At 44.7% G+C, this 22,841-nt stretch overlaps 2 protein-coding genes across 5 annotated transcripts in view; both read left to right on the forward strand.

Annotated features, from left to right (window-relative positions):
* LOC129846020 (golgin subfamily A member 6-like protein 6) overlaps positions 1 to 22,841 on the forward strand; it is a 51,306-nt gene that overhangs the window by 14,442 nt on the left and 14,023 nt on the right. The window lies entirely within an intron of this gene.
* Positions 666 to 22,187, forward strand: LOC129846019 (golgin subfamily B member 1-like). Of its 3 annotated transcripts, none has more exons than XM_055914022.1 (9): positions 666 to 1,510; positions 4,416 to 4,531; positions 4,940 to 5,075; positions 5,865 to 5,998; positions 8,602 to 8,711; positions 9,022 to 9,190; positions 9,276 to 9,380; positions 9,617 to 21,727; positions 22,052 to 22,187. In XM_055914022.1, exons 1-9 carry the CDS (start codon positions 1,417 to 1,419, stop codon positions 22,166 to 22,168), a joined length of 13,092 nt encoding a protein of 4,363 aa, XP_055769997.1. In that variant the 5' UTR covers positions 666 to 1,416; the 3' UTR covers positions 22,169 to 22,187. The 3 variants fall into 3 exon arrangements, with proteins under 3 accessions (XP_055769997.1, XP_055769998.1, XP_055769999.1); XM_055914023.1 differs by having other exon boundaries at positions 22,055 to 22,187; XM_055914024.1 differs by having other exon boundaries at positions 667 to 1,510; positions 4,940 to 5,042.

Raw genomic sequence — 22,841 nt, forward strand, 5'->3', positions numbered from 1 at the left:
CATGCAGTGCAGTAGTGATGTCTAGTCATGATACTTGATACTCAATGTTGGGGGAAACCGTGAGGGGTAGATGGGTTCATCTGTGGATGCATACCTTGGCCGTCACTCAAGGTTTCCGTTAACCAGTAATAGCCGGCTTTTGCCCCTCAACTGGTAATTGAAGCGCGCTTTACATTCGCCAATCAAGTGCATAGCTTCAGCATGAAGAAAACGTATACTTAATTGTTTGAAACCTGAATGTTTTACTTCATATTATGAGGCATGTCCCCTCAACTGGTAATAGCCGGCTAGTCTACTTTGATGCAAGCGACCTTGCATCAAAGTAGACTAGCCAAAAGTATTTTATAAAGACTTCCATAGGCTTATGCCATTGAAACCAGCAGCCTGTTTCTCTCATGCTCTCACCAGTTGCCAAACTTCAACCCTAGTCATATTAGCAACCCATACTAGCATCATTAGATCTTCCCTGCTAAATGTTTTATCTCTGTCTCATGAACCTGCTTTCTGGTGCGGTTCGCTAATTGCATTATGGAACAAACATTTGCGTGTAGCCTACTGCCTTGTGCGCATCGCTGCACTTATAATGTGAAGAAATATTAGTTTATCAACATTTCAAGCTAAATGCTCTGATCTGTTGCATCAGCCTCATTGTTTTTTTAACGTTTTTTGATTTATCCTAGTCCTACTGGTTCTATGATTTTGGGATCTACCGTCCCACAACTGTCCCAGAGTCTGTTTGGAATAGGCTATTTATTTCTCGCAAAGAACAACAAGCTGAACAATAGAACAGGTCAGCTTTTCTACTATGGGGGATAGTAGATTGTCAAAGGCTAGTGATGTTGCTGTTGGTTACTCCTTGTTGACTGAGGAACAGTAAATGTGGACAGTTATTCTAACATCATCAAAGTGCTCATCAGGATTCAGTAAGAAGGAGGATTGACAGCGTTGCGTCCTCCAGTTGCATGTTCTGTTCAGATGAATTACCGTAATCTAAATGGGATTTCTCAGCACCTTGGGTGGATGACGTAATCAGGTTACGCACCCAATACATATGGGTCCGGTACATTTCAAAATGATGCAGGTCAAATGTCCGGCGCCTCATTTTCCTAACGGAAACCCTGCTGGCACCGTACACCAAACACATCTGACACATCTATCCAATTGACGACTTCACTTCTCTGATGGAAAGCCACTTGTCCTCAGATGAAATCAAACACCACAATCTCCCATGTTGAGTAATCCCTGAATGAGAATAAATGAACCCCCCCTGTGCCTTATCTCTGGACCCAATCCTTCCTCCACCCCCACCCCCAAACCAATATCCTGCTTCTCATGTCTTTCTGATCCTACACACACTAGGCCAGCGAGTCAGGTAGCGCCGACGACGCCCAGAGCCAGGTGCTGGACTGGCAGGAGATGGTGTCGGAGGCGGTGACGGCCAGGGACCGTGCCCGCGAGGAGAAGGCCACCATGGCCCTGCGCATGAGCCACATGGAGGAGGAGAGAGAGGGTAAGGGCCCCGCCACCGCTGGGGGATGATCCACACACAGACATGGCGCACTGGCACTACCACAGGGGGCTGACACACTGACACAACACACCACAGACACTAAACCTCACCTCAGACCGAATCGCAACAGTCGTATCACCCAGCAGCCGCCAACCCGCCAACCCGCCTCCCTCGATGACACAGAACACAGCTACCACTCCATCCAAACCTTTTGTTATATACTGTCAAACAGCATACATCTTTTACCCAAGGAAACAGGGAGGAAGGAAGGTGGGAGGGAGGGAATTCTAGAGAAGTTATCTGTTAAAGTTCAATGTCTTCTGTTGTTGTTGTTTGAGAGCCCCTCACTGTCCAACTGAGCATGTTTATTTTTTGTTTCATTTTTTCCCCTTCAACCATCCGTCCCCGGCGAGCTTTTCGTTCTGGCTCTGCGCCCCCCCCCCAACCCCTACCCCATGTCCTCCCCCCTCCTCCGCTCCCTGCTCCTGGGATGGGGGCAGCCAACAAGAACCTGCTTCCCATCAGTTTTGTGCATGCAGGCCCATCACCCTCAGCAAAAGCCTGCGCCCACTGTACTGTCCTCAGTTTCCCAGGATCCTTTTCACCTCCTCCGGGGTAAACTGGAGGCAGTACAGTGGAGGCCTGTGCTTTTTATTAGTCCCCTCTCCTCCATGTAGTCTTTCTTTCTTTCAGTATCTCCCTCTCTTTTTCAGTTTCCTTTCCTCCCATTTTCCCCTCCCTCTCTCATTCCTTCCGTCTCTCCCTCCCCCAACTTTCCCTGCCACCTTCGGACTCTGTTGACTTCACAATGACGCTGTCCTTTAACTGATCTGCAAAACCTATTAACACAACAAAATGACAAGGCTTCAATGGTGGTGGGAAGGCTAACGCTAACACTGGAATTAGGACTAACTGAGGGCGGAGCTTATGTGGAAAAAAGAAATAAACCAATGATCTTTATAAAAAAGAAATAAACCAATGATTTTGTTTATAAAGAAGAAATAAACCAATCAAAAGAGCCCTAGAAGACTCCTCTAATAGAATTATGAAATATCCTTATTGTTTAATTTATAGAAAAATGAGGCTATATCTAAACCACTAATGACACTAAAGTGAAAATTCTAGGCTACAGTTGTGATGTCATTGTTAGCATAGTTACTTGACAGATGATGTGGAATTATATAATATACTGACATAATAGCTTGAGGGAGTTTTATGTGTTCTCCTAACACACACACATGCGCGCACACTCACACACTGCAAGTGGTGCTGTTTTTCAAGGCTTTCGTCCTCTCCAATCATCTATCCATCTTTACTAACGCTTGCTAACCTCATTGCTGTCATTTGCCTGCGTAACGGTGCCACCCATGGTGCTTGTAGTTGCTGAAGTAGCTGACTGGTGCAATGTCTGGTGCATTCCTACTCAAACCTGGTTTCTGGAGCTCATCTTAACATCTAAATAATTAAATATTGTCATGTCCATTCAATGATTGCTCATCACTTAATTAATTATATGGAGTCAATTCCATATCAGTTCAGTACATTCAAGGAGATTCCTTGGAATTCAAGAATCTAAAGAGTCCTCATTGAAAATAAATGACTTCTTTTCCCCCCCGCTTGGCTACATTGACCACTTTGCACTACCACATCTGCAATCCTTACCTAGTGAAACCCTTCTCTCTGTCACCCAATGAGACCCTTCTTTCTGTCACCCAATGAAACCCTTCCCTCTGTCACCCAATGAAACCCTTCTCTCTGTCACCCAATGAAACCCTTCTCTCTGTCACTCAATGAAACCCTTCTCTCTGTCACCCAATGAAACCCTTCTCTCTGTCACCCAATGAAACCCTTCTCTCTGTCACCCAATGAAACCCTTCTCTCTGTCACCCAGTGAAACCCTTCTCTCTGTCACCCAGTGAAAACCTTCTCTCTGTCACCCAATGAAACCCTTCTCTCTGTCACCCAATGAAACCCTTCTCTCTGTCACTCTTTGCTTTTAGCTAGTCCTCCCCCATCCCTCCCCCATCTACCTGATATAACAAAACAGATGGGAATGAGTTTTGTGCAAATTGTTGGCCCTGATTGATCAATTTGACATAAATGTGATTGCTGCCCCCTCCCCTTCCCCTTGATGGTCCAATCACTGACTAGTGACCACTGATAATTAAAAATGTAGTGACCACTGATCACAGTCCAATCACAATGTGGGCAGCTTTCAGTCGGAATGGCTGTGACCTCCCTGCTTTCCAGTATGCCAAATCACCATTGAAAATGTTGTTGCAGTACAGTCTCCTTGAGCCGTAAAGACATTGCAACCACTGCCCCGGCCCGCCCCCCTTCCATCCTCCTCGTGTTTGGTTGCAGCCTGTCTCCCTCCCTAATAGTTATGCATGGCTTTGACCAGAAACTCTGCTTTTAGGAAAGTCTACACAGCCACACAATCAACACACACACACACACACAAACATATGTAAAGAACACACGCTCACAGGAGTCTGGAGTGCTCTAGCTCTCTTTCTCTCCTCTCTGGAGTGAGTCTGCACGTTTCCTTGTGTGCAATGCTGCTGTTGTGTGTTCATCCATTGGGTGAGCGTACTCTTTTGCAGTCTTTCCCTCTTGTCTTTCATCCTCTCTCACTCTTCTCTCACTATCCATTATCTCTGTCTCACTCCCTCCTTTCCCTGTATCATCTGTCTTTCTTAAACCATCCTCTATCTCTCCATCTCTGTCTCTCCATCTCTGTCTCTCCATCTCTCTACCTCCATCTCTCTACCCCCCCTCCTGTAATGCATCTCTGGGGTTCAACTCTGTAACCCAAAAACACCCCCCTCATCGCTCCCTCCCCTTCCCTGTGGCACAAAACTGATTGAGGATGACTGGTTCTTTCCCGGCTGCTCCGATCCAGCGCTGGCCAGCCGGCAGCAGGAGTTGGAGGAGGAGCTGGTGCAGGCCCGGGGTCTCACAGGGCCACATAGGGGCGGCAAGAAAATGGGAGGCACCGCCCACCAACACAGCCTGCAGGTACGGAGTAAAAGGGAGAGGGGGAGAATGAATGATGGAGGGGAAGTGGCAAGATGGGTGAGTGATTTGGTAGAAGGAGGGTGTGGTGAGTTCAGAGCTGGGAAGGAATAAGGCAGCAATAATAATAATTTTATGTGTGATAATATTTGTCCTCTTTCAAGTACAAGTGTATTAATACACGTGTGAATTATTGCATATCCCAACTCTCCCTGAGACACCCTCGGAGAGCGTGGTCACATGGTCACGGCCAGCAAGGATGCCTGTAGATGATCAGTATAACAAGGGAGATTAAATGTTACTGTAGTTCTGTCTGACGTTAGATTTGTACGCTATCCTCTGTAACATCCCAGACGATATGTACTTCAGTCACTAGACTAAAATGAGTATTGTCACCCCACCCCCACGCAGGAGGACTTTGAGTTTGATGGCAAGCAGGCGTTCCACCAGGACCCACACAGTGGCGGATCTGAGAGCACCACCCCGATGGAGGAGGAGGGGGAGAACATGGGAGGTTGGTGGCCTGAGTACACTTCCCCCAACACAGGTGTGAGACCCACTAGACAGTTTACGCTGGCATGCACGTTGTCGCTTTTTGTGTATTTGTCACCCACCCACCACCATTTTGGGAGCTTGAGATGTTTTAGTCCTTTGGGTTGTTTTTTGGTCATTTTGTCAACGTAGGCCTAACACTCCTCCGCCGTTTTGGGAGTTTTACATGTTGGTGTTTTTTCTCCCTCCAGTCTAACACATTCAACCCCAGAGTGGATACATTCCCTAAGGTTGACTCATCTGTGGGGTTTTGTGTTATCTCATCACAAGTTGAGATGGTTATTATTGGAACATGTGCATGCTGGTTGAACTGGCTAGTATTTGGCTCGCTACGATGTTGGTCCATGTCGAATGCATTGAACTCTTGTCAGTTCATATGAATTTAGGTGGAGAGTTCCCCCCGTCCGTGGTAAGTGTTTGGCTTTTATGTTGTTTTGCATGCCCTGTCTGTTCTTCATTTTCCTCTTATCTCTCCTTGTGTTTGACACATTCACTGTGTTGAAAGGTTCATGGTTTTTAATGGGACAAAAAAATATAAATAAATGTCCAAAAAACAGTGACCTTGCATGGGGCAAGTAGCAGACCAACTATCATAAACATTGTAATCCATCTCAACAATATGTTTGCATGGAAACGTTTCAGTTGTGACTGTATAAAGGGCTGTTTCTATGACTACAATTTGCATCCATTTTCGCTAATTATTGTTGATGATGATAGATAACTACCAGATTTCTCAACCACTGAGTTGATTGTCTCTTTCTTGTCTATGCGACTGCCCTTACAGGTGGCCTACGGTCGGTAGTGGAGGAGTTGGAGCTGGAGAGGAACCAGCTGCAGGAACAGATCCTAGGCCTGGAGGACCGCTGTCAGGACCTTGAGGACCGGCTGCAGCTACAGGCTCGCATCGAGTCCCTACAGGTAAACTCTCACGTCTCACAGACCTGGTTGGACCCTCATATCTCACACCTTGTAGAGCTATCAGAACCACATGCACCTTGCAGAATGCCACACTGTACCAAGATAGCCTCCATAAAGACACTTAAAGCAGGGGTTCCAAAACTTTTTCACTCAGGCCCCCGTTCCAGCATTGGGGGAACATCCCACACACCACGTCTGTTTCTATTGGCACAAGCACTGTTCATGACACAAACTGTTCATACATTTTGCCGGTTTAAAGCATATTTCCTGAAATTCTACAAATTTTTTAATTGGTTATAGAGAAAATGTTGCCGTTTTTAAGCTAATTTACTTGCAGTTATATACATTCTGCCATGTCTAATGTGTATTCATGAAATATTTGAGTGACTCGAACATTACTACACAATCTGTGCTAAAAACCTAGCTAAAAAACATTAGCTGACATTTGCTAGTTGATCTGCAAATTTCTGACAAGTTATAAATAGATCTCTAAGGTATACAATGACCGACATATCAAGAGGAATACCGTAATTGCTGGACTATTAAGCGCACCTGAATATAAGCCGCACCCACTGAATTAAAAAAAAAAAGTATTTTGTACATAAATAAGCCGCACGTGTCTATAAGCCGCAGGTGCCTACCGGTACATTGAAACAAATTAACTTTACACAGCCTTTAAACGAAACACGGCTTGTAACAAAAATAAATAGGCTTTAACGAAACACGTCTTGTAACAAAAATAAATAGGCTTTAACGAAACAGGCTTGTAACATTTTTTTTTTTTTAAATAGCAGTAAACAGTAGCCTACCAAGAAAGTCCTTGGTCACTATCTTCCTCCTGTGCACTGAAACCACTGAAGTCATCTCCTTTGGTGTCGGAGTTGAATAGCCTCAGAATTGCTTCATCCGATGTTGGATCGTTTTCATTGTGCTCTCCTCACTTTCATCCGGAGGCAAATTCCCCGCTGAGCTTATGCTGCCCTCTTCAATACGCAGCAGCTCCACGCTGTCAGGACCCACTGGCAGACTTGACCATAAGTCGCTCTTCGCATGCGGCCCGTTTTAGAAAAGGATTTCTCCCCACTTGTCATCCAATCCATTTTCTAGTTCGGGCCATCTGCTTTTCTTTCCTCTGAAAGCTTTTGTTGTCTTTTTGCACTAAGTCAGTTTCTCACGCTGCTGTTTCCAACGTCTTATCATCGACTCATTAAGGCCAAGCTCCCGTGCAGAAGCTCTATTTCTTTTTCAAACAGCCAGATCGATCGCCTTCAAATTGAAAGCTGCATCATATGCATTTCTCCGTGTCTTTGCCATGATGAGGGTGACAAAATGACTACCGTAATCAGAATGATGGAAAGTTTGAGCGCGCTCGATTTACTTCACATTATATGACGGTGCTCAGTTTTTTGGCGGCATGAATTTGTGAAAGCGGGAAAAATCCATAAATTAGCCGCGTCATTGTATAAAGCGCAAGGTTCATAGCGTGGGAAAAAAGTAGCGGCTTATAGTCCGGAAATTACGGTACTGATAATTTACTACCCAATTCGAAATTTCCCCTTGTCCATTCTATAATTACAACTTTCAAGAGTAAGTTGATAGCCAAAAAAATTCCCCAAAAAGTTCCCAAAAAAATGTTGGGGGGGGGGAACCCCACAGTTTAGGAACCACTGACTTAAGGGACCTTTCTTTCTCCCCTCTCACACTTCCATACCACTCACCATAGATGACCCACTTATACCCTCCTATACCTCCTGGTCTGTTAATAAAAAGAAGCACACAACTGACTTTGGGGTTTACTTACCTGTGCCAGTTCCTGAGGTAGTGGAAATCTAAACCAGTATATTGTAACTTTGTCAGCTGCTCCCATTATCAACATTTTGCATCTTATAAGTTCTCCTTTGTGTTTGGGAGTTTGTTTTGCTTTTGCTTTTGGATTGACTTTTTACTGAATTAATTTGTACTATTCAGTTTATTGCATGTTTCCTCCCGAGGACTAGGATTTTGTAACAAACCCCTCTAACACAGGTGACGTTTGATGTAGATGAAGAAAGGCATCCATTTTGGGTTTCCCAGGTGTGTTAGTGTTTGTGTGCGCTAGAGAGAGCACCTCCGGCAGTGAAGACTAATCCTTTGGCTTGTTTGTTTTGGAAACCCACTGTTCTGTGTTCACGGCTTGCGAGCAGTCTTCTAATAAGCGAGTGCTGTGTTGAGCATATTTTGGCCACAAACTCACTTGGTGTGGAGAACAAACTCACTTGGTGTGGAGAACAAACTCACCTGGTTGGTTAATTGTTCAACCATCATATAAGGAGCATTCAAAAGTATTTGACAATTCTAATCAGGCCAAGTTCAAAGCATTGTTTTACCCTAAGAAAGGCAAAAAAGATAATAGAAATGATACTAAGCCAAAATGTCCTGAAAGCTGAATTGTGTTCCTTTTATGGTGTGTTGTTTGGACTAAACCTAACACTGTACATAGAAGAAAGGGAGTAGTATTTTGGGTCAATATGTGTGCAGTGAGATGGAGTGAGCTTCCTACCGGCTTTACGCTGAGCTTTTCTCCAAACCATGTTAAACCTTCCCTCTCCTCCCCCTCCCCACAGAACGAGTCCGAGAGACTACAGGGTCAACTGGCCAGCCTTCGGAGCCAGCAGAGCAGGGATGCAGAGAAACACCATCTCCTGGTCACCAGCCTCAACGAGCAGCTCATAGGGTAAGCCCACACAATTCAAAAAAGGTCACGGGTCACACACAACTAGTAGACCGGTTCATTTCCCAAATTTGTATCCAGTGCCAGTTAGTCATTTAAGGGTAAAAGGAATGTAAGGTTTTTGTACTGAATAGTTTGGCTCCATGCATCTAACTGCAGTCATATGCAAATTATTAATAAACAAATACAATCAAGCATGGGTAAAGTTGTGCACTGAGGATGATCATGTGTGTGTGCTATTTTGTTTTTAGATTATCACCATGTCCTCATTTGTAACCTTTAAAACATCTCCTTTCTCTTTGATGCTTTTTAGACTGAGCGACACCCAAGAGTGTCTCGAAACCTCTCTTATAGAGAAGGAGAACACATTAGTCAAGACCTCTGAGAAACTGGAGCTCATCGACAGCCTCCGAGATTCTTTAATGGAAAAGGAGGCGCAGCACAAAGAGGTCGCCGACAAGCTGCTTCAATCTGAGAACAATGTAAGTACAGTAGCCTGTTTTGGCCATCAATTAATAGTCAAATCTGTTTTATAGTAAGTCATGACACCTTCTTTTCTTCTTTCAGCTCACTGAAGTCTCCACAAAATGCAGTACCTTTGAAAAACAGTGTTCAGAACTGAAGACAGCGGTTGCAGATCTCACACATAAGCTGAGTGTGCTTAAAGAGAAGGTAAGGTTTTCGGTATATGACTACCATGGCTTAATTATTACTGTGATGAAATATACATATTAATTGGAATTCAGGTTAGAGTTTTTGCATATAAGTAACCAGAAGTGATGTTTATCTCAGATTTAATAGTTTAGGCAAACTATTAACTTCACACTCATTAAATGGCAATGATATTGACAGTACTTTAGGAGATTTCTGCCTCCAGTAACATACTTGTATTTTTTCCAAACCCGTAGACACAGAAACAAGAGGCCACAATAAAGACTCTTCAAAACGACCTGGATCAAACAAACGATGAACTGGACAAGTTGAACACCACCCATCTGGAAGAAAGGTCTCAGCTAATCCACAACCTTCAAAGCTGTGAACGGGAGATTGATAACCTCAGAGACGTCCTCTCAGACAAGGACAAGGAGATCTTTGCCCTCTTGGGCAACATGGCGGAGTACGCAGAGCAGATCATGGTGCTGAAGCAGGAGATCAAGCACAAGGAGGAGGACCTGGTTCGCATCGAGACCGCCCTCACCAAATCGGAGCGGGAGGCACAGATCATCAGAGACTCTCAGAACTCGGACCAGCAGGCTCTGAACACCAGGACGGCAGAGCTGGTGGAACAGCTGAAGGATGCAGAGACTGAGCTGAGCAAGGCCAAAGAGGAGAAGGAGTCGAGGACAGTAGAGGTGGAGGAGCTGAGGAAGCAAGTGGAAGAGGACAAGCGGACCATCCTGGAACTTCGAGGGGAGATCCAGCAGCACAACGTGGACCATCGTAATCATCTCTTGGAGTGCGAAACTCAGATCTCTTCACTGAAGGAGCATGTGACTGTTGCTTCCCAGAAACTACAGGAGTCCGAGGGTCTCATCTCTCAGTTGAGGGAAGCAAGTACATCCTGCAAGACACTGAAAGACCAGCTCCAGGACAAGGAGCAGACGTATGAGAAAGAACTCAAATCGGTCAAGGAGGAACGGAACAAGCTTCGCGCAGAGGTGTCCAAACACAACGATGACCTTAAGACCCTGTCCAACCAGCTAGAGAAGCAGACAGAGTGTCAGGTACAGTTGAAAAAAGAGGTGCAAGAAAAACTGGAGACAATATCCTCTCTTGACGAAAAACTCAGGGCCATCCAGGAAGAGGCCGAAGTAGAGCAACAGAAATGTAACACAGAACTGCAAGTCAGAGATTCTGAAAAGGAGAAGTTGGCGAAAGACCTGCAGGTTAAATTGGAAAATATCTCAAATATGAAGAAGCTCTTGAACAACATGAAGACTGAAAAACAACAACTGCAAGCTGACCTGAAGGAGAAGGTAGATGAACTTAAGTCGCAAAAGCAGCTTGTAGACGAGCTTAATACAAAATCTACCGCAGCTCTTGAACTTAACAGCAGTTTGAACTCTCAAGCAAATGGCCTCAGAGAGGAGAATCAGAGATTGCAACAGGATATAGCTGGAAAGCAGAAATCCATTTCAGAGATGACAGATGAAAGGGATTTTCTGAGAAGCAAAGTCTCTGACTTCGAAACACAGCATTCAGAAAACAGCGAAGTCATTGAAGGGCTTCTGAAAGACAAGGAGGAGCTGAGTGTTAGAGCCAATGAACTGAACAAGGTCATGGAGCAAAATAAACAGTCAATTTCCAAGAGTCTATTTGAGAAAACAAATGAATGTAGTCTTCTAACTAAAACACTCAGGGAAAAGGAGGAGACAGTTGCACGTTTACAGGTGCAAATTGACAGTTTGAACACTCAGGTGGAGCAGTTCCATCTCAACATTGCTGAAAAAGAGAAGTCTGTCACTGATCAAAACTCACAAGTAGAGGCACAGCAGAGCCAGCTGTCGCAACTCCAGGAAACAATGTATTTACTGCAGGAGCAGGAGACTGCCCTGAAAACTGGGCTCACGGAGAAAGACACCGTATTGCAGCACAAATCAGATGAGTGTAGCTCTTTACAGAATAAACTTGGGCAGCAGAAAAAGCTTCTATCCAAGTTACAGGGTGAGACTAAATCACTTAAAGGACAATGCTCACAACTGACCCAGCGTCTGGAAGAAAAAGAAGAGACCTTCAGACAAATGACACAGGACTGTGAAAACCACAAAGACGAGCTGAACCAGAGGAACGAGTCATTGAAGTCACTAAGCAGTCAGCTTGGTGTCATGAACGAGAGCAGTGCGAAGTTGGAGTCTGAAAACACAGAGCTGAAGACCACTCTGGAGAACCACGCAGCAGAAAACAACAAGCTGAGGGAAGAGATGGAACAGAGGCAAGCTGAGGTGGTTGGCCTCCACAGTCACATCCAGGCACTGAGTGAGCAAAACCAACAACTCCGAGCTGCTTATGAGATCAGAGATAAGGAACTTGCCCAGCAAATGCAGGTTGCATCTGAGCTTGATAGAAGGGTAAATGTGACTCTTGAGCAGAACACAAACCTGTGCTCACAACTGAACAGTCTGACAGAGGAGAAGCAGATACTGCAACAGGAATTAGCTGTACAGTCGGAGTCCATTTCTGAATTAAGCAAGGAGAAGAACTTACTTCAAGATAAACTTTCCAATTTTGCAATGCAACATTCAGAAAACTGCAAAATTATTGAAGGGCTACTGGAAGACAAAAAGGATCTCAGTGTCGCAGTAGAGGAACTCAACAAAGTCCTAGAGCAAAACAAACAGACCGTTTCAGAGAGTTTGCTGGACAAAACAAATACATGTACTAATCTCACCAAATTGCTTAGAGGGAGTGAAGAGGCACTTGCACATTCACAAGACCAAGTTGACAGCTTAAACACACAACTTGATCAACTGAACAACAACATGACCGAAAAAGAGAAGACTATCAGAAATCAAAACTCACAATTAGAGGCCCAGCAGAGAGAGTTGTCGCAACTCCAGGAGACATTGGCTCTATTACAGGAGCAGGGGACCGCACTGAAATCTGGTCTCACAGAGAAAGACACCATGTTGCAGCAGAAAGCAGAGGAGTGGAGCTCTTTACAGAATAAACTTAATGAACTGCAGGGCGAGACTAAATCACTCGAAGGGCAATGCTCACAACTGACCCAGCGTCTGGAAGAAAAAGAAGAGACCTTCAGACAAATGACACAGGACTGTGAAAACCACAAAGACGAGCTGAACCAGAGGAACGAGTCATTGAAGTCACTAAGCAGTCAGCTTGGTGTCATGAACGAGAGCAGTGCGAAGTTGGAGTCTGAAAACACAGAGCTGAAGACCACTCTGGAGAACCACGCAGCAGAAAACAACAAGCTGAGACAAGAGATGGAACAGAGGCAAGCTGAGATATTAGATCTTAAGGACAACATCCAAGCATTGAATGAACAGAATGTCAGACTAAAAACCGAACTGAAAAACTCTGTCACAGAGGCATCCAAGAAACTTGAAGAGATTTCAGTTCTCAAGGCAGAGTTCTCTAACAGGGACAGTTATGTGTCTAATTTAACAAAGCAACTGACAGCAGCCTGCTTGGACAGGGATAGCTTAGGTTTGAATTTACAGCAGAAAGGTGAGTCCCTAAAACAGCAGGAGATGTTTATTAAGCAGTTACAAGCTAAGTCAGTAGAGGGTGAGGGTCAGATGAGCCAGGCCATCACTGAGCTGCAGACACAAGCTCAGAGTCTTCAGAAAAGCCTTCAAGACAGAGATGTTTCGCTGCATGAGGCGGAGAAACGGCTGAGTCTGCTCAGAGAGAAGTTCACCTTAGAATCTGAGGATTTCAAAACCCAGCTGAATTCAAGTGCGGAAACAATGAAACAGCTTCAGGGTGATCTGCGTAATGCGGTGGAACAGAGTAACCAGCTCAGTGGGAGGCTTGAAGAACAAGAGGCACAGCTTAAGCAGAAAGTTGATGATTATGTGAGTTTAAGGACATATGTTTCAGAGCTGGAGGATTCCACCACACAGCTCAGAGGTCAAGTTGACAGCCTGACCTCTGAGTCATCCCTGTTAGAAGAGACCCTGAAAGAGAAAGTCAAGTTCATCCTTGAGGCCCAAAGCACCTCCTCAGCTGTTAGCGAAAGCCTAAATTCAAAACTCAAAACCAAAGATACAGAATGTGAGCGCTTAAAAGAGCAGCTTTCGCACCTCCAAGAGTCCGTTTTAAAGCTCAATACCAAAGATGCAGAATGTGAGAGCTTAAAAGAGCAGTATTCACACCTCCAAGAGTCTGTTTCAAAGCTCAATAGTAGCCTCAGTGCCCAGTCCTCTGAAGTGGCACGACTTCAACAAGCCTTAGAGGAAAGAGGGACTGTCGTTATGGACCAGTCAAAGTCCCTTCAGGAGCTGCAGAGAAGGGCAGATAAAGCAGCCCTCTTCAAAACCCAGTTCATGGAGAGCACAGAGTTGGTGTCACAACTGCAGGGTCAGATTCAGGAACTCTCCACTAAGTCTGCAAGCCTCAGCCAGTCAGCAGAGCAGAACCAAAGTGCCTTTGTAAATGTTCAGGAGAAGTATGCTGCTCATTTAGAGGAGCTCCGGGAAGCTCGGACGATGCTTTCTCAAAGGGCCGAAGAGATGTCCAGTCTTAATAAGGCCCTCATTGACAGCAACGGCGCAGTTCAGGCAGCAGAAAGCACCATAGAGGTGCTGAGGAATGAGTCTTCCTTGCTACGTCAAGACCTTCGGCAAATACAAACACTGAATGTCGACCTTTCGAAACAAAAGGAAGACGCCCTTGCTACCCATCAAAGGAGCACCACAACATTCACTGTCGAAATTGAGAGACTAAAATCTCAGTATTTGCATGTGGCTGCTCAGGTAAATGCACTGACAGAAAATCTTGAGCAGAGAGAGATGTCTCTTCATGCCATTAACAGTCAGTACACAGCCCAGGTGAAACAGGCAGAGCACGTAATATCAGAAATGCAGAAACTAGAAGAGCAAAATAACAAGCTAAGAGAGGAGATCGCTCTGTCAAAGCAAGAAAATCAACAGCGGCTGGATGCAGCAATCAGTGAAAAAGAACGTCTGCAGCAAGAAGTTCAGAAACTCATAATTGAGAGAGACGAACATGACAAGAGCTACAGCAGCCAGATACAAACAATGCAGGAGCAGCTGCATCTCCAAAAGCAGCAGCAATCCAGCAGCGTGAACGAAGTCATGGAGAAAATGGTGGCTGAGAAGGAAAGACTACAGGTTGAGGTTAGTGTCAAAGGTGAAGAAATCACCGGATTGAAATCAGACATTCAAAAGATAGGGCAAACTCTTCAGGACTCTGAGAAGGAGTGGCTATCGGTCCTGGATAGAGAGACGCAGGATAAAAATCTCATTGCGGAGCAGTTGAAAAGTGTTGAAAATGAAATTAAGTCTAAAGATTTTAAAGTTCAAGCATTGAAACAAGACCTAGATAGTTTACATGAAAAGTTGTCAGAGGCAGCAACAGCAATTAGACAGGGTTCAGATCTGCTTAAAGCGAAAGAGGTAGAGGCATCCTCGTCCAGGGTTCAGATTGAAAACATCTTAGTATCTGTCCAGGAAAAAGACAAGCATAATATTGAATTGAGGCAGGCTCTTCAAGATATGGAAAGTGAGTTAAGACAATTGGAGGTCAGCAAAGAGTGTTCTGACAAAGATTTGTCTGTATTGTCCCTAACCATGTCTGATAGAGTAGTTGCTTTAGAGGAGGAAAAGGTCTCCCTACAGACTATGCTCAAACAGTTGAGAGAAAGACATCAGTGTGAGCTAGATTCTTTGAGGGGTGAATTAAATAAAGTTTCAGAATTGTTGAAACGGACAGAGTGTACCCTTAATGATAAAGAAATGGGCTATCGAGGTGAGAATCAACAGAATGTTTTATTGCAAGAAAAAATACAGCACCTTCATGCACAGCTCCGAACTGAGACTGAAAATCTGAGAGAGGCAGGTATTAAACAGACAGCTCTACTTAGTGACATCCAAACGAAAGATGAGCAGGTCAGCTGCATGACCATCCAAATAAGTCACCAGAAGGAATTGCTAGCAGGTCTCAGTCAACAGTTAAGGGAGAAAGATGCTTCAGTAGCGCAGGTAATTGAATCCGCCTCAAACGAAAGGATGAAATACGCAGAGGAAAATAGTAATTTCCTCTCACAGCTGGACAGCTTGGAAAATGCACAAAGTAGCTCTATGAAACAGCTTGAACATATGTCCTTGCAACTAGAAGAGAGCAAAGGTCATCTGTCACGCTCTCAAAGTGAACTTGAGACCAAGGATTTGGAGAATGGAGATTTGGTTAAAGAAAAGGATCATCTCAACACTCAGCTCACTAAGTTAACCAAAGAAAAAGAGGTCATGAAAAAGAAGCTCCAAGCTGCCCTGGTTGTAAGGAAAGAACTATTGAAGAAGCTAGAGGAGCATGAACATCAAATAGAGCAGAATGTGAATAAAGGAATGGAGATTTCAGGCCTACAGGATCGGTTGCAAGAACTCACTTTACAGGCTCAAGCTACTGCAAAAGAGCATGAAGACATTGTTGCAGATATTAAACAGCAAGTTCATCAGAAAGAGGGTGAATTCCTAGAACTGGCCAAGGTCTTAACAGTGCGAGACAGTCTTGTAGAACATTTTGAAATAAATATGCAAACTTTGCAGGCGAAACTAGATGAACAAGAAGCAAGTTTGACAACAGCACTGCATCATCTCAATGAAAAGAGCATCATCATTGATCAACTTAATTCCAACATCTCTGAGAAAGAGGAGGCTTTTGAACAGGAGAGAAGTGGTATGATGCTGAGGTTAGAGAAGCTTCAAGAGGATATGAAAAAGAGCGAGGAGAGTTTGAAGGAGGACATGTCAAGTTCCAGCGCTACAGCTGTTGACATTGAAAACGAGTTGACGAAGGTGAAGCAAGAAAAGGCAATGATGCAGAAAAAGGCTCAAGCTGCTTTACTGGCACGAAAAGAGACTATTAAGAAGTCTCAAGAAAGTGAGAAAAAGTACACCCAAGAGCTTTCAGAATTAAAAGATGATTATAAAGCACTCCTGGAACAACACTGTCAGCAGACCAATGACCTTTATGCTGTCCAGTTAAGTTACGACCAGAAGGTCAAGAAGTTTGAAGAAATCAGTCAGGCCTCAGTCTCTCAGCTAGGTGAATTGGAGACCCTAAGACTGCTTGTACAGGAACGGGATAAAACTCTTCAAGACCTCAACATATCCCTATCAGAGAGGGAGAGTCAAGTGCATGACTCCTCATCATATCAAGCAGAGCTAGAAACCCTTCACTTCAAACTGGAAAGCATGTCCTCTGAGTTGGCAAATAAGGACAAGGTTCTCATAGCACTGGAACAGAAGTCCAAAGCATTATCTGAGAGAATGAGCTGCACAGAAAGTCAACTTGAAAAAGCACATGCAGAGATAAAGGAGAAGATGGAAGAGCTCGCAAGACAGCAACAAGCAATGGAGATGGCCGAGCAGCAGCACCAGCAGGAAAAACAAACTATGGTAGATGACCACCTGGTGCTGCAGAACCAGTTGGGCGCATTACAAGCCACAGTGGAGGAGCTAAAACACACCTTAGAAGCACTTGTTGGTGAGAAAGAATCCCAGTTACACAAATTTATAAGTGAAAGCAAAGAACTAATAGAGGACAGGGATCGAGTGAAAGGAGAGCTGGAGAATGCACTCACTACCATCGCCCAGCAATCGTCTGAACTTCAAATCCTCCAAAACACTTGGGCTGAAACTCAACAGCAACTCGGTGAAGAAAAGGAACAGCTAAAAGTGGAGCTTGAAAAAGCACAGTCCCATTCTGCAGAGTCCCAGGCTGAAATGGAAAGTCATAAGCTGCACATGGAATCACTACAGCAGGAAAAAGAAAGCGCCTACATGGTCATAGAACAATTAAACTGTGAAGTTGCCATGCTGGATGCTCAGCTAAAGGAAGCTGGAAAAGTACATGAGGAGCTTCTTCAAAAGATACCTGGTTTGCAGGATAAATCCTCTGAACAGATTGGGGTAATTGGGAAGGAGGTCCAGTATCTTAAGATATCCCCTGAAGAACATGAGATGAGTCTCAAGGAAAGAGATGATGCCCTGGTGATTTCTCAGGCTCTGGCCACAGAAAAGGAAGAGCTTATTGCTGCCTTGGAACAGCAACTGCAGCGGCAGATTCACCTTCACGAAGTTGCCATGGAAAAGATGAGGACTGAAGTTGATGAGCTTCAGCAGAGGTCTCAAGAAGATGCCAGCAAAACAAAGGATCAGGGCAACCAAAGCAAAACAGCACTTCTCACCAGGAAGCTTCAAGCAGCCTTAGTTTCCAGGAAAGAAATCTTGAAAGATAATAGCTCTCTGAAGGAACAAATACGTATACTCTCAGCTAAAAATGAAGAAATTGGGGCACCATCCATTGTACTGGAAACGTCTGTTGCCAAGTTGAAACAACAAAAAGAGGATCTGGAGAGTTCTGTATCATCCCTGAGCAAGGAGAAAGAGAAGCTCATTGCCGAGGTTGATCGCATCCTCAATGATAATCACAATTTATCTGCAGCCTGTGAAAGCCTCAAACTCACCATAGAAAATATCACCCAACAGAAACAGGCATTTTCGTGTCAGCTTGAGTCCCTGAAAGACTCGCAGACGGATGAGTTGTCGGAGTGGAAATCTAAGCACACAGAGCTGAAACAGGAGTATGAGTCACTTTTACAAGCGTACGAGAATGTCAGTAGCGAAATGGACAAGATGAGACAACTATTGGAGGGGGCAAGAAGAGAGAGACAAGAAGCTCTCTTTAAAGCACACAAATCTGAATCTGAGAGGGAGAATCTGGAGAAGCAAGTTGGGGAGATGGAGGATGAAAATGAGAAAATTAAGGAGAAGATGAGAAAGTTTACTAAGGCAAAGCAGCAGAAAATGGAAGAGCTGGAGGAGGAGAATAAAAAAATCAGAATAGACTTGCTAGAGTTTGACGATAAGCAGAAAGCCACAGTTGAAGAGTTGACTATTAAAAACAACCACTTGGAAGCAGAGATCCACAGCCTTGTAGAGTCCTCAGAAGCGCTCAGGCGGAAGCTAACAGAGATTCAGCTCAACAATGGCAGTCTGGCAGAGGCACTCAAAGAAGCAACCTGTTCATTAGAAAAGTGGCCCACCGAATCAAAAGCATGTGAGCAAAACATGCAGCTTAAACTAGATGATGCACTCATTTTGAATAATTCACTGACTGCCCAGATTGAGTCACAGAAGACAGAACTTGCTTCCCAACAGGAAATCAATAAGTTAATGCAAAAGGAGAAAGAAACTCTCTCTGAAAGAATTAAACAAATGCAGAATAAGCATGAAAAGGAATTGGGAGAAAAAGACGATGCAATCTCAGAGCTCCAAGAAATGATCAACAGACACAGCCAAGAGATCATCAGCCTAAATGAGAAGGTCAGGATCTTGGAGGACGACAAGTCTATATTACAAGAGGAGCTTGAAAATGTCCAAGAGATCTCAGACAAAGTAAAACATGAGAATGAATATTTGGAGATAGTGATCCTCAAAAACGCTGAAAGAATTGATGAACTGACAGAGACAGTCAATGTTCTCCAAGCCCAGAACACACAGCTCTCCTCTCAATTGACTGAGAGCAAAGAGAAGGCGACTCAGGTTTGCCAGGAGAAGGAGGAACAGCAGCTGAAGTTAGTTAAGGAGTTTGAGGAGAAACTCAAAATGTTCCAGAGAGGCAATGAGGGCTCCAGAAATATAAAGAAGGAGCTACAGGAACTGCTGAAAGAAAAGCATCATGAAATCAATCATTTGCAACATGACTCCATCAAATACCAGGAGCTGATTTTAGACCTAGAAAGGTCTCTGAAGGCTTCAGAGTCAGCGCATGAACAGGTGGAGAAGGAGCTGAGGGAAATGACAGAGAGGATATCTTGTCTAGAAGAAGGGAGGAGGCATCTTGAAGCTGAGCTTACCACACACAAGAACCTTCTCAATGAGGCAAAGAAAGATTTGACAAACATTAGCTCTGAAAAAGACCAATTGGTTGAGGTTGTATCAGAAAAGAACAACCAATCAGAATGTCAGGTCATGGAGAGAACTAAAGCACTACAGCATGTAGCTGAGCAGCAAAAGAGTATTTTCATGGAGAGGGAGGTAATTTTACAGCAACATATAGAGGAACTTCTGGGTTCCAAGGAGAAGGAGAGTCAGGTAGTTTTAGAATTGAAGAGGAAAATAGATTCTCAAGATTTACAGATGAATACTCTGAAGAGAGAGGCTGACACTAATTTAGCTAAGTTAGCAGCCCTGTCCTCTAGTCCTCAGGGTACCGATGCTGTGAAACAGTGGAATGATATGTTCCTAAATACCTTGCATGAGAAGGATAGCCAGCTTCTAGAACAGGGCTTTGTCATAACGAGATTCCTTGAAGACATTCGAGTGAAAGAGAAGGAGGTGACTGAACTGCAGGTAACCAAGTCGAGGCTGGAAAGGACACTTGGTGATTACACAGTAGCTGCCACAGCTCAGCAGAGGCAGTTGTTTATAATGGGTGCCAGCAATAGAGAGCTTAACGAAACCGTGGAGCTCCTGAATCAACAGTTGCAGGAACTGAGTGAGCAGGTTGATAGATTAGAACAGGATAGGTGTGTACTCAACAGACATCTCACTGGCAGTGTAGATTCCACATCTAAAATGGAGTTTGATCTCCAGCAGCTGGAAAATACACTTTTAGACACAGAGTCCCAGCTACTCCTCTCGCAGTCTCACAGTGACATGCTTCAGGTTGATTTTGAGAAACAGGAGGCCATTTCACTGCACCTGAAGTCACTCCTGCAGAACAAAGATGCAGAAATCTCCTCTCTGCTGTCCTCCAGAGATGGACAGATGTCTGGGTATCTAGAACAGCTGCAAGCCAATCACCGTGCCCAGGTTAAAGGCTACGAGGACAGACTAACCGCCTTGTACTATGAAAGGGAGAAAGCTGACAAGGAGTTCAGAAGGCTGGAGAACAAAGTAAAATCCCTTCAAATGAAAGTTGACAAGTCCATTCAGGAAAAGGAAAAAATGGCTGCTCAGATGGAAACATTCAGGAACTCCATGGTCTCCTTGCAGACAGAGAGAGAGCGTTTGATGTCAGAATATAGGATGTCTGAGGCAAGGAATCAGACTGTAATGCAAGGCAAGGAGGGGTCGGCTGAAGGAGACCTCAGTGCAACCAAGGGCCTTAAACACGAGATTAGGACTCTCCTTCATCAGATGGATGATCTGAACTCTGAGAATGCCATGCTCAGGGCACAGCTGATCAGATATAGAGAAGACTTGAATCGGGTCCTGTCCTTGAAGGACAGCCAGTTGAAAGAGTTGCTCAGGAAGCAGCAAGATGCCATCAAAAACCTGGAAAACCAAAAAGCCACAGCTGAAAAGCAGAACCGGAAGACCCTTCTGGAACTCGAGAGGGAAGGAGAGGCAAGCGGTGCCTTTAAAGCTGAGAATTCCAAACTTCAAACACAGGTCACTGATCTGGAAGCTAACATATTGTCCCTGAATAAGGGACTCCAAGAAACGAATAAAGGCAAAGTGATTGCCGACTTGCAGCATGCCGTGGCAGCCAAAGCTGCGGAATGTAACGACCTCCAGCAAAAACTGTTTGTTCAGAAAGTGGCAGCGGATGACTGGAAAGGCAGCCTGCAGCTCCTGGAGCGCGAGACTGAGAAGAAATTGGGAGAGGCAGAGGACAAGTACAACAGCGAGCTCGATGCCTTTGAACAAGAAGTCGAACTGATGAGAAACGAGAAGGAGACCGCTGACCAGAGGCTTGCTGAGCTGGCCAGGGACCTGATGCACACTGAGCAGCTGCTGTCCAATGCTAGAGTCCAAAGCACGGACCTGAAGTCTCAGAACGAGTCTCTGGGTAAAGCCATGGCCGCCTTGCGGAATGACCGCGACCAGCTCATCGAGGACTTCAAGATCCTCCAGAACCGATACGACGAGGAGCTCCGAGAGACCCAGGGGGCCATGACCAAGGTGGAGAGATGTCTAGGCGACACGACCTCGGAGCTGGCCACCTTGGCCAAAGAGAGACATATACTGGTACAGAAACTCTCTGCTCTAGAGAGCAAAGATGCTCCCTCCCAGCTCACTTCACTGGTAGACGAGCTGTCTGTGGCCTTGTCAGAGAAGGAAGGGCAGCTCCAACGGGTTTCCCTGGAAAACAACACATATAGCAGTAAGGTATCGGCTTTCTCTAGGTCCATGGCCAGCCTCCAAGATGACCGAGACCGGCTGATGGAGGAGCTGGCTGGGGCAAAGAGGGCATTCGAGTCCAGGCAAGGATTAGGTCCAGAGGTAGTAGACATCGCAAACACGGGGGAGTCAAATAGCCATAGAAGCAGTGGTATTCAGGTCCTTCAGACTGGGAGAGATGTGCTGGTAAGTCACCAGTTGTGACTCAAAGCATGTTGTTTGGTTGTCATTTGGTTGTGTTTTGGTTTAGGCTGTGTGTGTGAACTTGCTGAGAGCATGCAGGGGACCAGTCAAAAAGCTAATCTACCTGTCATGGCTTTGGTGTGTGAACTTCCTGACAGCATGCAGGGGACCAGTAAAATAGCTAATCTACCTGTCATGGCTTTGGTGTGTGCAAGCATGACAATTTGGTTGTGTCGCAGGAATGCAGTTTTTTTGTGAAGTGTTCAAATGAGTCTCCTCAATGTGCGTTGTTGTTGTGTCTCTAGTGGTTTGTTTTGTCTATTAAAGGAGACGAGACAGAGGGTGGATGAGCTGCAGAGCGCCTTGCAGCAGGCACAGGCCTTCAAACTGCAGACTGAAACAGAAGTCAGCGGGTACCAGGCAGAGCTGGCTGAACTGAGGTAAGATCCTAACTGAACCTACAAAGATTTGAGTTGGCCATTAAATTGTATTACTTCTGCCAATTGGGTTACTTTTGCACATTGGTGAGGTCAATGCTCGAAAGCATTCAATGTGTTCTGAAAGATGAGCCGTCGAGGATTATAATAATTATGTCTTTGATGTAATACAGGCAAACCACACACACGGGAGTCCAAATGTGCACTTCACATTTCAAAATTCACAGTATGGAAATGTATGATCTCTATGATTGATGTAGAATTACAACCCATCATACCCTGGGTTGTTCTAAACAGAATGTTTGCTTTATTGTGAAGAACATTTGCAGTGGAACACGCACCTGAATGCCCTCACGACTTCATTCTTTGCTCATCAAAATGTGTGTGTTTCTCTGAAGTGCCTTGTGAAATCCTAACGCCGTATAATCGTTTTTTAGAACTTGGCTAGTCTTGTTGGCAATAGAATGAGCATGCCCACCTGACCGAGACAGTAATTGTGTAGTGGTGGGGATGCAGGGCTGTGTTCCAAACAAAAAACTACCACTGTGCTTGCTTCACTTTTAAGTTATTTTTTTAATATATATTTTTGTATTTACTTAACCTTTATTTAATTTTTATTATGTAACTTCCTTAATTGCACAGCTTGAAGGCTCGTTCGTTGAGTGATACATGTATTGAAA

This window comes from Salvelinus fontinalis, unplaced genomic scaffold (assembly GCF_029448725.1).
Source record: "Salvelinus fontinalis isolate EN_2023a unplaced genomic scaffold, ASM2944872v1 scaffold_0429, whole genome shotgun sequence".
Taxonomy (NCBI): Eukaryota; Metazoa; Chordata; class Actinopteri; order Salmoniformes; family Salmonidae; genus Salvelinus; species Salvelinus fontinalis.